Source organism: Rhyacophila brunnea, unplaced genomic scaffold, assembly GCF_057557595.1.
Source record: "Rhyacophila brunnea isolate RB1 unplaced genomic scaffold, BYU_Rbru_1.0 scaffold_1, whole genome shotgun sequence".
Lineage (NCBI taxonomy): Eukaryota > Metazoa > Arthropoda > Insecta > Trichoptera > Rhyacophilidae > Rhyacophila > Rhyacophila brunnea.
Genome location: NW_028232751.1, coordinates 49,139,158 through 49,157,641, shown reverse-complemented (window position 1 = coordinate 49,157,641; position 18,484 = coordinate 49,139,158). Strand labels below are relative to the sequence as shown.

General features: G+C 30.9%; 1 protein-coding gene across 1 annotated transcript in view; it reads right to left on the bottom strand.

Annotated features, from left to right (window-relative positions):
- Window positions 1-18,484, bottom strand: part of Dhc1 (dynein axonemal heavy chain 1) — a 179,887-nt gene that overhangs the window by 107,116 nt on the left and 54,287 nt on the right. Inside the window, exons 11-15 of the mRNA XM_085945803.1 lie at window positions 17,691-17,872; window positions 10,184-10,387; window positions 7,193-7,466; window positions 4,399-4,453; window positions 3,634-3,773 (exon numbers count right to left, since the gene is read on the bottom strand). Coding sequence (XP_085801929.1) covers window positions 3,634-3,773; window positions 4,399-4,453; window positions 7,193-7,466; window positions 10,184-10,387; window positions 17,691-17,872 — 855 coding nt within the window. The remainder of the gene's footprint in view (window positions 1-3,633; window positions 3,774-4,398; window positions 4,454-7,192; window positions 7,467-10,183; window positions 10,388-17,690; window positions 17,873-18,484) is intronic.

The following is an 18,484-nucleotide window of genomic DNA, read 5'->3' as shown; positions in this document are numbered from 1 at the left end:
GAGCCAATCAGTACAGCGCACAATATAGCCAATATGCAACACATGCAAATATTACCGGGTGTCATATTTCAATACGCAGTGGCGACGAGTGAGCAGAAACAATAATTATTGTGCATAATTATGTTTAATATAAAAATGTTTTTTTATACTTTTATGAAAATTGAATTAATTTTGCGAACCGTTAGTAAGTTACCGCAGTACTAATTATAAATAAATATTGTTTCATTTTGTTTAAATTATTAATATTAATATTATTATACTTATATAAATTATTCTCAATAAAAACATATAATTTTGTTATTGGACGTACTTCTGCAAGCAAGACCCAACCAACACGTGTTACGTTTTGAGAAAATTCAATATTTGAGAGAAGATTGATTTAAAAATATGTGCGAGTTATTTAGTTAAACATCTGACGGGATACTTATTTTAAAATTAAATACTCACACATAGTTAACTTAAATATTGATTTTATCTCAATTATATCAGAATGTCAAAGATGTGGGTTGGATCTTGTTTGCAGAAATTCATCCAATTAACAACTAAACCATAATTTATATGGTAGGTAGGTACACAGTGCATTATTTTTATTTATTTACATAACCATTGAAAACTAACCAAACTAAGGAATAGAAAAACACACATCTACATAAATCTATAAAAAAAAAACATCTTCTGTTTATAGCTTCAGAGTAGTCTAAAATTTGAGTGCCATCATTAAGTATTTTTAGTTATTTTAATCGAAGGGGATGCATTCGTAAAAGAACGGATAACGGACCTCAAAAAATAGGATCTTGGAAATGTATTTAAAATATTTTGGTTTTCGATGGAGAACAATATTAGCATCTACGTTGTCATTAATTTTTATTTTGTTATTCATAGATTATTATTTTCCCCGCCAATGTTTGGCACTGTTGCTGAGTGCAAGTTTCCGTTTGTGCAGCCAATGAACATTGGTACCTATAATAATTTTATTGCAATGAATATTCACATTATGACGTATCAGAGGTAATCAGGGGTGATCAATGCGTTGGCACAATATTTATTTTACTGTGGTAGTAAGTGACGGAAACCGAGTCATATAAATAGTAATTTGTTTAGAGTTAACACAAATGAGAAAATTTAAAATAAATTTTATGTTGTAGGTAGTGCCAAAAATGATGACGAAGAAAATCACCTATGTCTAGAAGGCTAGAAAGAATCATAAATATTAACTGATTTTATAATGATTTTAGAACGGTTATATTGGTAACAATTATTTAAAATAATTATTATCCTGCGATATCATACAATCGCAATATAAATGGCGAGGAGTGGAGGTAGGCTATTATGATTTGACATAAATTAATAGTGCACTCTAAACTTTGTCAGTCATACTTATTTGTCTTCATTGAACTACGAATACGATTAGCAGATGGTGGTGGTTAATTTTTTTTAAATTCATTTAAACCCTGCCTAAATCGAAACATAATAGTGATCCGACAAAAATTGTGCACATTTTTTCATTCATAATTATTTGTTTTTGTCGAATTAAGAATAGGTACATATTACAGATGGTGTTAAGTTATTTTTTAAAAATTCATTAATCCCTGCCTATTCCAAACCATAATCGATAAAAATATTCTTATATGTATAAAATATCTAAAATTATGCACGGTTTAATGGCATAATATATATATATATATATAAACTATAGATAAACGAATATTTTTTTACCATTAGGTATCTACTATGGCTTGGATTAGGCAGGGTTTAATTGAATTTTAAAAACTAACGAACACTATCTATATATATTAGAGTTTATTATTACTACTTAGTTTATTACTTTACATATTATAGTTTTAGTGCATTGAAAACAAATACGTTTGACCGGCAATGTTTAGTGTGCACTATTTATGTAGGATCTTACTAGCCTACCTCCACCCTTCGCCACTGCCCAGTATGCATTGTATATGAGCGAAAAAGAAATTTTACGAAAGTTAATGGACACGTAATCACATACCTAATTGTCTACTGACAGATTTTTCCGCGTGCATGGCTTATGCTCACACTTTGTTTTAATCCGTAAACATTTTATTTGTAAATGTTAACACTGATGTGAATGCTTTCTTGCTGGTGGTTACGACTTGTCGCATCCATAAGTGTTTCCGTACGGACTTAGATTATAATATTAAATATTTGATCGTATGGGTATGTAATGTAAAATAGTAAGTACCTACCTGTTTAATATGTAGATACTTAATAAACGCGATAAGACGAGGTTCGAATCCCTGGTCTGACAAAAATCCACATGTTTTTTAATGTGTGTTTACTGTGTGTACCCAGAGTATAGACCTAATAGGTGGACCAAACCGTTAACATCCATATTTTGCCTTAAAAATCTGTCACGAAAAGTTTTCGTGAGGCGGCGAAAATCCACACGGGATTGTAGAGCAAATGAAAAAAACATTTTGAAAATAGCCGATAAATGGGATTATTTGTTAGGTTAACCTAACCAAACCTAACTTAACCTAACTCAACCTTATCTAACCTAAACTAACCCAAACTAACAAATAATCCAGTTTATCGGGTATTTTAAAAATGTGTTTGCCGCTGTATTCCTCATAACCGAACAGTACCAAAAAAAGTAACTGCCTATGTACAATATTAAATAGTTCGATTCTCCGATTTAAATCACCTGATTATATAACAAAACTACGGTTACAGCCTTCGGCCCGCCCATTTTATATAGGAACGTTCATAAGCGGTGAGGACTGACACACGTATTGCTATCACTGTCACACAAATTTATCTCCTCGACCATTCTGTTCGCCTAATACCTCGAAAGAGAAATATGTTGTCCAAATAACATTTACATTGAAACGCAGTGATCATAGGACGATATTCAAATGTTGTGAAGATAGACAAATTGCCAATGTCGAAAGAAAATTAAATTTTAATACTTTAAATAATAACATATTATGCGGATAGGCATATGTTATTATTTCGTTCTACAGTTGGCGAAATAATAATTAGTTTAGTGGTGAAGTCTGCCTCTTGGACGGAGGTAAACGGTTATATTATTAAACTAAAAGAATAGAAATTTATTATAACATACCCAGCGCTTAAAATAAAAAAGTTTATGAACCAGAACGCTCGATAATTTTCCAAAAATATGTGTGCAAAATATGTATGAGTTATTTTATTATATAGGTACCTTTATACCTACCCACATGTTTATCTACCTGCCTACCTACACACCTACCAATGGTGAAGGGTGACTTTTGGAAAGAGGTAGGCTGTGGAGATCAGAGAAAAAGAGCACACTCATCAGGTACCTACCTATTCTTACGAGAAATAAGAAAATAATACGATATTACACTCGCGTTTGAACTGACAACAATGACTGCATGATAACATGATATAAATTTTATTATTTTTGTCTATGACTGAACGTAACTTAAATAATAATCATAAATATAAAAAAATAATTGTAGGTGATAATAAAAATACCATATCTGATTGAACCCAATAGAAATTACTTTTTTAAAATAATCTTATTTATTTATCTCGCTTACGGTAAGCTGTGATACGGCGAAATCTAAATGGAAATGTAACGATACAAGCTACTATTAAATATTTCAAATAAATTACCATCGTCCATCATGAAGTCAAATTCTGGTTGGATGTCGTCGCTCTTGAATTGTTGGGCAGCTTTCTTCACCAGTTCTAAGACCTCTTCGACTGCTTCCTCTACCATCAGGCTTTTCCTGTTTAATTCAGCAGCAGCATTTCTGTCAATTTTCAATAATGATCACAAAACTGACACAATTTAGTATAGTATAGAGCAGGGGTTCACAAAATTTTTCGTCAAAGGGACAATTATGAAATCAAAAATATTTTGTGGGCCGCCCTTTCTTTTGTAAATATTTTCTATTTTTAAAAAACATAGTTAAGGCAAAAATATAAAAACCTATTTCATTGTGTAAAATTATATTTTTAACTAAATACCTATAAGTACATTATTATTAGTATTATTAATATAGGTACCTACTAAAAAATATTATTTAAAATTTTCACCTTGTGATTTATACAATTGTTTGTTTGAAACTAAATCCTGCAATCTAGGCTCAAATTTTCTGGACCACTTACTCTTGCCAGATGATATATTATTATAATTTTAAATGTAATTTTTAATATTCGATGTGAAGAATAAAAAATAATAAAGATTTAACATAACTCTCGCGGGACACATCAAAAAGTCACGCGGGATAACGTTGTGAACCCCTGGTATAGAGTATTCTATAAATAGTTTGATATAAAATTAAACAATTATATAATATTTTTAAGAAACAAGCCAATACAATCGTACCTGCTGTATAATTAAGAAGTATCTAAAACAAAATAAAATATAATAACCTGCATGTAGTTTCTGTTCTTTCCAAAAATTCATCAACAGTCCAGGGATCCTCGTCTTGGTTAAAAAAGAGAATATTAAAAAAATATGTATGTATGCTCAGATAAAGTGGTGTGCTTAAGGACGCTAAGGCCCGACACACTGACTAATTTTGAGGCCTCCCATGTTAAATAATACATAATAATAATACATTTCAACTTTGTTTATTCATATGAAATTTGTTCTTTATCTGGTAAATAACATTATTGAATAAGTATACATGAAAATATATTTTATGAGTGGTTAGATCCAAGACAATAGGACATATTGCACACTCAATTTGTAATGAATACGCTGTGTGATTTTTTTTAAAGCGTTTATCGAGTAAATGTATGACTAGTTTGATCTGTTTTGAGGCCCCCTTCTTATATTAGTATTCCAATGAACCGATTGCGCCACCTGCATCAAATAAATTGCCGTTGCTTAAGTAGATATTTTAAGAACTGGTCTACAAATAACAATTATTAATAGTCCTACTCTGTTGCGATTAAGCCATTATTATTTAGAATGTTGAAAGGTCAGTGACAACCACACATCGAGATAAAAATTAATCAAGTCAAGTATAAAAGATTGATAAAAACATATTCTTATGTTGCAATAATTATTGTCCGTAGTTAGGTACAATACTGTACAGTGGCGAAGGCTCCATACTAAGCGATTATTTAAAGCTTACCTTCTATTTTCAAGTATTTAATTTAAATATGTAAATAAATATCTATATTGTAGGTTATAATAAAAATATTGATTGTCATCTATCGTCGTTATTTATAAGTAGAGCTTTTAATTTAGTCAAGTTTCGAATCAAAAATAAATGACGGAACATCACAACGTGAGTGCTATTTTTAGAATTATTTCAACGATAATCCAAGCCGAATTTTCTACCGCAATTCAGTTGCCAACTTCATGCATGTCTGCGTTTTTGTTCCTGACTCGGAAGCGTAAACAGACAAGCTTATGCTCTATGTTGATTTGTTTTTATTGTCTACGCGTATCTCTAAAAGCAAATAATAAATAATAAGGATGATTAAAAAAAATAATAACTATTGTGTTCGATCACATATAATTTATAAATTGTTAATGTATTAATTCGCGATTATTATTTAGGTTACTTCAGTCATAGACAAACATAACATGCTATTCACAGTTCATGTCATTTTGACATTTCAAAGCGGTGATAAAGGTTTATTTTATAATACAAAATTCAGTGTGTTATGTACTGTGTTTTGAATGTGGATAAATTATCTCATATTGTACCGAAATCATTCGCCAGTGCTTTAAATATATAAGTATTTATTAAATTGTATAGTGTCCCGATAGAAAATGTGCGAACGATTGCATTTAAAAAAAAAAATCATTCCCAAGATTGACGTTTCTTCAAAAATTAAAAATTATCAAAGCTTGACCTTCCAAGGGTTCATTTAGATTTGAATACAGCAAAAAAACTTATATTAGACATTTTCACAACAATTTATATGATAAATATTTGTTTTTAACTGGCAATTATACATTAAACAAACTTTTTTGTTGGCGATGCGTATTGTTTGGTAAAGAAAAGTATGCGTGGAATTCTACTGCCATAAGTGATTTAAATAATTTGACAAATTCAAGCCGTGAAACCTATGACGAGTGTGTCGTTGTCATTAGTGTGCACCTATTCATCAGTAGTAATATCGTAAGTATTATCTTCTTATTTCCCGTAAGTTACCTGACAAGTGTGCTCTTTTTCTCTGATCTCCACAGCTTACCTCTTTCCAAAAGTCACCCTTCGCCACTGATACTGTATGACTGAACCCATAATATTTATTATTCATTTTATCCGAGTAAATATATTTCTATAAAACTATACCTACATGCCGACAACTTTTTTATGTAGGTATAACAATAATAACTATCTGGTTAAAGTGCCGCAATTCCATTTTTAGTCATATAATGTTTAGGAACCGACTACATATTATTATTTCTTATATAATATAATATCTGAAGCAAAGGAATTTAATTGACTTGATTGCAATTTAGTATTTTCTTGACAGAACTAGCATTTTTCGATAGGCGAGATTTATTATAATATTATGTACCTATATAGTATTGATTTTTGTTTGGCTAACATAGCTAAAGAAACTCTCGACTATGATGCTGGATATTATTGCTGGTTTTTTTTTGCTTCCCGACTAGCTAGACATTTGAAACTTTTAGAATATAATATCAGAACACGATCACAATACATTCTTTTAATACTTTTGGCCATCTTTAAGCAGAATTGAATTCATTTTCAGTTAATAATATTTTGTATGTTTCGGAAGAAATTCTTTAAAAGTAATATTTACTACTCACTATTATTGGTTACTTAGTGGGTCCTAGCAACTAAATTATTATTATATACGTGCGTTACTATGGAAATCAATATGAAATGTCAAAATGACATTTCTGTATTCTATAATATTTATTCAGTATTTCTATCAAGTACAAAAAAGTATTTATTAATACATAGAATTGTCAAGTTGATTCAACAGAAAATTTTAAAAAGTAGTAGGTATATAAAAAGTTCTTTTCATCTTGTAATTATTTATGTTTATTTTGTTATGTGTTTTTATCTAAACTGTAATAATTGGTATCGACATTTCCTATTTCACCCGACTTATTGATGCTAATAAAGTCGACTAGGTACCTTCTCATTAATTTAATTTTTTTATTTTTTCACCTACTTCAAATTATAAATAAAAGTGTGATAATTAAAACCTGGTGATTAAAAATACTTACCAGGTAATGCATGCAGACCGACATCTTGCATACTGGCTATGACCAAAAGAATTCTGTTCGAGTAGACATCATGGACCCTCGTGACCAGAACATCGAAGCTTCTTATAGCCGCGTTCGTCTTGTCAACGAATGTCTTCCAATCGCTGCTGGTCCAGGATATGCTCCTCAACGCTGGCATCAGCAGCATTGATAGTCGAACCAGTTGGGGAAGGAATAATGGCCTTACTTCCAGTTTCACACGTTTGACAGTACTCAAGAAGTCATTTATAAGGAACTGAAAACGATGTGAGTAGATGAAGCAATGAAGACAAATAATTGACATTTATATTTTAATGGCTCTAAAATTCGATATGGATCCTGGAGAGGTTTTCCCATAGATTTTTCAGAAATGGTCATTACACATCAGAAAACACATAGGTATATTAGAAAAAAAAAATCCTAGAATAAATGCCAACCTGTGGGAATCGAACCTCACATAATGTTAAATTTTCAGAAGCAGGATTTAAGCCTGCGGTTCAAGAGTTCACCAACGGACATTTTACTGCTCGACGTCTATCGCGGAATTCTATTCTGTCGTATATAACAATCGCATATATATCCATATTTTGACCCAATCTTTAAATGTGATTCAATCAGAACTAATAAACTGCACTTAGAAAACATAACTGGGGTAACGAGATGTCTTAAAATTCATGCAGGTGAATTAGATGGAAAAGTTTATAATAAAAATGTTGTATTTTGTAACCCAGCAAGGCAGAAGAAAAACTTTTTTTGGCGTCTGAATGATATTAGTTGTTGAAAATAACAAATCTTAAATAATTAAATCATATATATCATGAAGTGTAGGTATCTATATTTTATCCTACCTATATTTATCAATATCATTTGTTTCAATATTTTTTTGTACAATTATCAAACATAACCTTTAAATTGTAAATTACGTATTTAAATATTACTAAGATATACCGACCATTAATAATAAGCATTTGATTGTGTTGACATATTCGTTATAGAATAATCGAGTTTTAAATTGAACGTATTCAACATAAACCCGATAAAACGTTTCTCGTAATTACATGAAAAATTCATTGAATTATTTTACCATAAATAACGTCATACTGGAAATAAAATTTACTTGTCTCAAACATATAATTTACATGAGTTATAAAACGATCATAATAATATGCTAGAAGCTGCGAGAGAGACATACGTATTATGTCTGGTCTTATTCTAATATAGGTACATGGTTCTTTTGCTAGAACAGTGGTTCTCATATGCGGCCACCAGAGGATTTTGCTGGGGCCACCAATATCATTTTCAGTATTTAATTTAATTAACAGGGTTAACGTTAAATATGCGTTATTGGAAATGAGTGACCTTATTACCTTAGACTATAGACTATGTCATCAGTGGCGAAGGGTGGAGGTAGGCTGTTAAGATTCGCTATAAATAATGCACACTAAACTTTTTTAGTCATATGTATTTGTTTCTATTGAACTAAGACTACAATTTACAGATGGTGTTGGTTAGTTTTTAAAAATCAATTAAACCATGCCTAAACGAAACCATAATAGTTTTGGTCTAATTTGGGCAATACGACAAAATTGTGCACACTTTTTATTCATAGTTATTTGTTTTAGTTGGATTAAAAATACATATTACACATATTGTTGGTTAATTTTTTTGATTTATTAAGCCCTGACTTAACCAAACTATAATAAAAAAAAAAATATTATTCTGTTTATAAAATATTCAAAGTTATGTATGATTTAATTGCATAATTTTGGATATTTTATAGATATACATGTATTTTTGGACTATTATCTATTATGGCTTGGTTTCTCAGGGTTTAATTGAATTTTAACAACTAACCAACACTATCTGTAAATTGTAGTCTTATTTCAATGAAAACAAATATGTATGTCTGAAAAAGTTTAATGTGCACTGTTTATGGCGGATCTTAACAGCCTACCTCCACCCTTCGCCACTGAGTATGTCATGACCAAGTACTTAAAAACCATTCTAATAATACTACGGTTAAAAAGTTTTGGTTGAAGTTATACGTTGACCAAGAATTAACTCAATTCAAAGATTTAGCAACAATTGCTTTAGTAATATTGTCGATTTTTCCTACTACTATATACTGTGAAAGATCATTCAGTGTAATGCACTTCATAAAAAACAAATGTCGAAGCCAGTTGACAGTGATGTAAACTTAGAATGCGGCTCGCACTGGAAAAAGAGTATTGAGGAATTCCCATTTGCATTATTTTTAAATAAATACATATGTAAGTAAAATGTTCAAATGTCTTTTATCAAATGGACTTGTCTATAAATAAATTGATCAATTTTTTTAGTAAATAAAATTCAGGTTTCATTTTTTCAATCACAGCAAAAGTGAAATTTGGTGCGGCCACCAGACGTTTTCACTGAATTGTCAGTGTAAATTGTGCGGCCACAGTTAAATTTCACGTGAGAACCACTGTGCTAGAAACATATTACGGTCTGAAATTAAAAAATGTGCAATGTTGTTTTGTTTGATATTTAAAATGTTATCAGACAGATTGTCCCATCCTGTAGCAGGTTGTAGCACATTTTGAACTGAAAACAAATAATGCCATTTAGCAAATTCTGCCTAAATATATTAAAACTATATTAAGGTCACCACATGCGTATCACGAAACGCCACCTATCTGACACTTTTTTAAATTACACATTTTAGTCATGTGCTCTCACGTATCTTCTATTTTAGCGATTTGAAAGAGCATAAAAATGACAGGTAATTGACACAATGTTTTTGTAAGTTGTCACTTTTTATTATTTAATGTTATTATTATTAGATTACGTGCGGTCAAGTGACATGATGTTAATGTGTTCTGAGCATTAGTGACGTCCATGTCATATGTTTTCCATCTCTGACCTATACGTATTTTCGTTACACCTTTCCCTTACGGATTGTGTAAAATAATATGAAAGTATTCATAGTCCAACCTGTAATGAATCGTTTACTAGTGTGAAGTAATCCCGCTTTGCGTACAGCGCTTGGCAAACGACGGGAAGATCAATATCCATTTTGGTGAGGCAGTCAGACTCCCTGATGAGAAGTTTGATGGAGTGGTCCATATTCACCTTTACTTTCCCCGAATCATCAATCATTAATAACGTGTTGTTCAGACTATCATCGACGTCCCAGACCTGTAAAACAATATTACACGGATATGGATTTTATTGCCAATGTGCACATATTAATGTATTTTAAATAAATTAAAAACAAATCTTTTAGCCAGATGCAGAGATATCATCTTTAAATTAACATAACTAAACATGATTAATCATGTTTTATTAAAATAATATTTGTTAACCCAATGTTTACGGGCTCTTTTAATTATTTTTTTAATTAACGTGTTAATTTGCATTTGAAAAGCAATTTGGATCTCCTTCCACTGCGTAATACCCAATCGTCTATGCTACGGTCACAGTTTAATTGCTACTTACTTAACTTGCCAGAGCTCCATTGGCGAGCCAAAAGTCCGAGGACAATAAATCGTCCGATTTGTCTATGCTCTGCTACTGATCAACGAACGATTATCGTAATGTCTTCCGATAATCCTACAATTTTGTGTTATTTATATGTAGACTTGCATAAAATAATAGAAAAACACAAGTTTTACGTTTTCTTTTATGAATTTCATAAATAAAAAAAATAATTTATAAATCTCTCATTTTCTAATGTGTAAATTAACAAATCAACCAATAAAAATATTTAAAACAATTACAGATTTTTTTCGATTCTAATGATTGCGTATTAATGTCAAATCGAATTTACGTAGTGATCGACGAACGAAGTCTGGCAACTCGGAGAGTAAAATATCAAACATGCTTGGTCTGCGGATTAAAAAGTCCGCAGATTTGGGGTGCTCCACGCGAAAAAAAAGTCCGAAGACTGTAAATCGTCTGACTTGCGTGCCAATGGAGCGCCGGCTTAAAGCATGTTCATGTACCGGGGGTCTAGGATCATAAGGGCGAAACTACAAAAACACTGTACTGAGATAAATGGGAAAATAGGGTAAAATAGTTTTTATTGTTTTTTTTATAGTTTATATAAAAACAATTTCACACTGTATAAATACAAAAAAAAATTAAAGCTATCGTAACATATTCATAAGAGTAATGTAGAGCATCAATATCGTCATTTTAGACATTAGTTAGATGGGAAAAAAATAAAATATTATTAATGGGAGACATTCGCCCTTTTGTCTCTCAAAATATTTTCAAATAAGGTTACTGGTAAATATTTGTTCATAATACAATATAGATAATACAAAACATAGGCGAAATATCTTTCATCAAATTCTGATGCCCATTGATATCTTTTTCGCAGTGAGGGAAAGTGCTGCGTTATATTTAGGCTGGAGTCAAAAAGATGAATGGTTAATTATTCTGGTTTCTCTTCGTATGACTTGGAGCATTTTGAATGGGTCGTCAAATCCATATTTTCTCCATCCGTATCAATCCGTATGAATCGTATAACACTTTCTCCATCCGCATCAATCTTCTTATTTTTATGCTTTTTTATTTTTATTTTATTCTATATTTCTTATATGCATTTTTGTAATTCAGAAAAATCATGAAAATCTTGTTGATCCATCTCAGTTAGATGGTATTTTTTGTGTGCCATCTGAACAGCAGAGTACCATGCGGATGAATGGTATTTATATCCAAATGCTTTAGTTTTCGATTCTCGCATGAACGGAATCTCATTTCATTTGCGAGTGCCCGGATTCAAATAACATGTGATTAACTATCGGAATTTTTGGGAACGACTATGTGTTATAATGAACATCTTGTAGCACCATCCGGTCTTTGTTTTTCAATATCGCCTAAAGACCAATATGAATTCAACATTGTCTGCCGTACTGTTTCGGTAAAATTCTCATTGCACTTTCTGGGACATTTAGAACAGTCTTTGGGGCTTTAAATAACTTCCTTAAATTTGCTTACCTGTAACTGAAACATATGACATTCCGTTTTGTCTATTAGTTATATGTTTATTTCTTTTGCATTCATACGGCTTAGCAATACGTGTTTGTTTACTATTTAACTCATCAAAAACACAATCTTATTTCTGAATTGACATCATTTCTTATTGTAATTTCTTCTGGGCATCCATTACATTTTTCAAAAAACCGGTTGAGCTATTCAAACACGTAGTAATTCCTGAGATGCTGTAAATGAGTTTGTTCTACAGGAAATCGATGAATTAACTCACTTTTATCTGTTTTCATAATATAATATTTTGAAGTATATACCATGGTTAAATTCAGCATATAATGGTGGTTCATGCGTAGGTTCTAATATATTTTCTACTGACAATAATAATTGTTCCGAATGTCCTGGTAATGGCTCAAATACAATCTCTTCAAAAAATCCTGTTTCACTATTCAACCACGAAGTTAATTCTGGGATGATGTGCACGTCTAAGAAAATAAATAGTTTTTTTTAATACAAAAGACAGATATTTTGAGTCCGGTTTTTTAAAAAAAATATAAACTATTAATTACATAATACATAATAGAGTTCAATTCTGTCTTTTATGATGAGTGAATATTCTGCATTATTTTCCATTAGTCATTTTGCTGGCCATCCTGGTAACGTATCAGGGAGAAACTCTCGAAAATATTATCTTGAGCTCTGCAACCAGGAAGTAACTCCTAAGATGATAATATGCATGTCTGAGAAAAAAATCGTATTTTTAATACAATCAGCTAGTAGATAAAGCCACATCTGAACAAATGAACAATTCATTATAATATTTCATCAAAGTTAACTGTTTATCAGAGTTATTCTCCTTGAAATTATAATCATTAGTCGGTGTATTATCTGGTACATGATTTGAGTTCAAAACATTCAGTTCTTCGTCTTCCAATTCTGTATTTCGATCTGCAAAAACATGATTTATAATGATGCTGTAAGTATATAAATATTTAATCAGATTACATTTAAAAACAATTTGACCGGTTAGGAGTCGAAATAACATAACTTAAATATACATAAGTAATTACTTACTTCGCATGCTTGTACGTTGGTTCTGTTTAAAGATATCCACAATCATTACCTCTCCAAAACATTGTTGATATGCAAATATGAACCGATAACAAGTGTTTACTTAAGTCAAATTGACAACTTACGCCAAACTAAAAATTACGAAACTTCCATAAACTAAACTTTATGTCAGTGACATAAAGGCGAAACGCCGCTTACGTCGAAGTGTCTTTGATTAATCGGCATTAATGTCAGAGTCACACAGGTGTAAGAGGACATTCACCCATATGATATTAAAATTCCATGTGGATTTGTAGATACGCTAAGTAATATCTGGCAAACCGCTATACGTACGAGTTTCATCTTTTTACATATGATAGAACTGCCTTCTAGCAAGACAATGCAATATTTAACTCAAAACAGCCATTTTTGTAGTTTCGCCCTTATGATCCTAGACCCCCGGTACAGTGTTCATGTTTCAGCTAGACTAATAATAATCAGCAAAACTGTGTTCAACCAAATAACATTCACATATTATAATAGGTATACGTGTAAAAAAGTGTGAATAAATATTAAAAAAATAAAATTATATGTAGTCAATAAAAATTAATGAATGCCCTATATAACATATTTTTTTTATTTTTTTTTAATTAGGTAGATACTTATTTTTATTATTACGAATTTTAAACTATATTAGACTCTACACCTTGTAGTGAAAATTCAATAGGGTTTTAGTCGGAAAAATTAATAATTTCAATCCTAAAAATCGGGACTATTCAAATTTTGAATTGAATAAATTACAGATATCAATAATATTATAACATAATATGCTGTGTAGTTAGTTAAGATTATTATTATTTATTATAAAAATGGTTGACGTTTAAATATTTATTCTATAATCTAAGCGTATGAAATTTGGTGCTCATCCGGCAATAATAATATAAGTCTAATAGAAGAGCCGAATATTTTCCAGACCGGTATAAGAGATAGCTGGAAACGAAACCGGTACCGAACCCCGAAACACTGAATTATTTTGAAACCGGAACCCAGACAAGACTTATTACTACTATTTTTTTTATATTATATTTATTCTGTTATTTTAAACATCCACGATAGCCGAGCGGGTAGCGTGTCGATCGATAATGTCAGATTCGAATCCCGGGCTAGCGACAAAAAAATCTCATGTTGGTTTCAACGTATGTTTGGACCCAGAGTATGGGCCTTATATGTTCAGCAAGTGGTTAACATCCATATCTCGTAAAAAACAAAAATCTGTTACTACAACCTCCACATCGTGGAAGCCTATATTATGATCATGGGATCGGACATAGTTTTATGTTAAATGTTTTTAGTCATCGTTCACTCATCGTGGAACCTAATTATCAACAAATTAATATATTAAGTAGGTTACGCCGAATATGCGAAATTGACTACTACATGAAATGGGAACTTTTTTGCCTAATTCATGTCATAGTCAAGCCCGTTGTCTTATTCATGAATTGGGTAAATTATCTGCTGAATGCGTGAATTCGCCAGGGTATGGAATTCTTAAACTGTCAACATGACAGTAGAAAAAGTAAATTTAATACGGATGGTTTTATTAGTTATAATTGGACATAATATAATATTATTATTATTAGGTTAGGTTAGGTTATGTAATTCTGAATTCAACTGAATATCCGTTTTGAGGTTAGCTAACAAGTGTCAACAAACAATCACAAACAAATAATCGACTATTGCATGATTGATACCCAAGCACGAATCAAATCGCGAAAATACCTTTTAATAAAATTCTTCCGTTATCATATATTATTTATTATAGTTCTAGATTTTTTTGGGAATAGTAAATGGATATGAACGTCCTATTATAATCAATGACATTTTACACATTTTTAGTTTGATTAGTTGCAAAAAACACCACCGTAGCGCTACTATCTAATTTGCCCAATGCATGAACTGCAGAGAAATTACTGCCGAATTCACGCACTTGGCAGATATTTTGCCTAATTCATGAATAAGGCGACGGGCTTGCATTTTTCTTGATTTAGGCAAAATTTTGCCCATTTCATGTAATAGTCAATTTCGCACATTCGGCGTAACACATAAACACTCTGCTATATATTTTTTTACAAACTACCTAATAAACTATGTGCCTAATAACCTATGTATAAACTTGTTGAATACCTACATACCTACAAATTGTGTTGTCCATAATATTCTTCACTAATGAACATAGAAATAATGGAAACTACATTATCTTTTTGGTGTGGGAGTAACGAGGTTTAATTCTTGAGTATGGAGGAATATGGAATAAACTAAGAACCTAGTAAGAATATAACCAAGGAATTGTATTCCACATAATAAGAATGTTCTAATATTAAAATAAAATTTACATAATATCGACGGCTCAGTTCCATAGTGCTACAATAAGAAATTAGTAGTTTTGAGTAATAACTGTTTTGACTCACCTGCACTAGCTTGTAGAATAATGACAAAAACATCGGCCCTACGATGACAACTATTTTGTGGAATTTAAGAGGAGCAATATACGAATATAATGGCTAATATAACTCAATTTTTTTGACTTAATATATATTATACAAGCAAAGTTATTATATTTATTAAATCGGAACCCCGAATCTGATTTTTAAGTTGATTAAACTGAACCCGGAACTGAACCATACAACATCGCGGGTTCTAACGGCTCTGTGTGAGAGTGTTGCTATGAAGACGCGTTTACCTGAATAGTGCCGTAAAGGCCAGGGTTATCATATACCAAAATAAAAAGTATCAATATCTACTTGGTTCTGTAATCGCAGTGAAAGAAATTATTCATATAGAAATTAGTACTTATCGCCTAAAAAGATAAGTATATATTATATTATTATATAACTTAAAAGTCATATCGAAATAATTTATCAGCAAATAAGAATATTGTTACTGGATATTTGTATCATACTGGAAGTATTGAAAATATCGATATCTACTTCAAAGTGTTGATACTTTTTTCTCATTGCTCACCAAGAACCACAAGCTCATCCCCACATAAATGAACCACTAAAGAACAATGAACAAGTTATACACATATATATTTTTATAAAAATCGATGTTTTTACAATAAATATAAAAAATATTAAAACGATGAATTAGTCAAAAATCGAAACGATGAAAAAGAAAACTTAATAAACTAAATTTTGATAATAAAAATGACCATAAAATAAAATCTAATAATAAGATGTGACCCTGCAACGAATTCAAATGTTATTACATTTTTTACAATTGTAAGTTTATATTTAAATTCAAAAAAAATTTAAAATCTTTTTAATGTTTTCAGATACATATTAATTAATTAATACAGTTGGAATTGTAAATTATCAAAAAATCTCAAATTGCAAGCTTCGTATTTTTCCGGTAGGTTCTCTGCTGGCGTGCCCCTCCCCCTTAAGGCGATGTCTTTACCTACCAGAGGCACCTAGTGGAAAAATACGAAGCTTGCAATTTGAGACATTTTTTTGATAATTATTTACAATTTCAACCATATTAATTAATAAATATGTACCTATCTGAAAACATTAAAAATTTTATAAAATGTGAATTTATCGCATCTTATTATTACAAATTTTTTATGGTCATAAAATTTATTATTAAAATTTAGTTCATCAAGTTTTATATGCTTAAGCTAAGATAATTTCGACTAATTCATATAAATCCATTACAATTTAAATTCAAATTCCTCTAAGTACCGTCGGACGATAGTATTATTAGTAATATTAGTTCAATTAAAACAAATACGGATGACTGACAAAGTTTAGGGTCCACTATTTATGTCAGATCTTAACAGCCTACCCCACCCTTCACCACTGGTATGGTCATAGAAGCCCGTGGCACTAACAGGTTATGTTGGCAAGATTTGGCAACTTGGGAAAAATTATCACGACACAGCGATCATCTCACCTATTTCTGCCATTTAAACTTGGTTCTTCATACTGTTCATGAGAAAGACGTACATTCGTCAAAAAACAGATGTGCTCACACAGATTAAATAAATATGAGAGCCAGTCACCATGGAACAGGTAATGCAAAATGAATGGCTTACCCTACAGGGTTTGGTAACAGAGTACGGATCTCGAGTGTAAAAATATAAATAGCGAATACACTAACTTGTCTTAAACACGCATTAAGGTATGTTATTTTCAATGGTTGTCTGTTTCAATAATATGCATTAAAATTTGTCACGTAAACAAAACGCGCATATAATATTTGAGGACAGTCGGCGCGCTTCGTGTCCCTAACGTTTTTTTTTTTGATCTAATTGCCCTAAAATAATAAAGCGAAGTAAAAATAGAGCTCTATCTATGCAGAAAGAAAGAAAAACTCACTTCCACAAAACAACACTGATGTAGGTATAATAATGTTCTCATTTTTATCTACAAACTAATAAATTATTTTCTCTTACATTTTGATTCATCCAGATAGTTTTCATGTCGTTTTCATATGTTTCAAGAGTATGTTTGACATTTTCGTATTTTCTTAGCAAGTCAACCGTGGCTGGCATAGTTTTTAAAATTACGTGTGTCGACACACTATCCACTTGCTCGGCCAAGTTATATCTCAAGCATCGGCACCATTTTATTCGACCTAAATTATACAAAATCACAGGGAATTATAAATCGATTGGGGGGGGGATACATTTTATCACATAATATCTCTCATACAATATACTTATTCACACAAACACATTGTGTAATTATATTTTTTATAAATTATTTTACCATAAACCATGTTAATGAGATGATTAGCTAATTGCTTCATAACCATTGAAATTTATTTCCAAACATCAGTTGTATATCGATAAAGAATTTTGGCGTGTCTGGCGATTACATTGATACTCAATTGCAGTTGTGGTTTTAGAAATGTGGAGCTTCAAAACATTGACCAATTTTAAGCGCTCCACGACAAAAAATAAAATGAAAAAAATACAACTACTAGCGTACATAGTAAAATATGGATCTAGAACGATTTGGCGCCGGGAAAACTGGACGCCACGCAATTCGAAAATAAATAGACGTTAGATACTTACACGTACTTTTAAAAATATATTTAATATTATTATTTATATTTAAATTATTATATTATGATTTATTAGTTGGTGAGAATTTAAATATGCACTCGTAAATAATGATTTAATCGTCCGTATGTTCAAGTTTCAACGAAAAAAGAGTTTTTATTTTTATATAAAGCCTTAGGCAT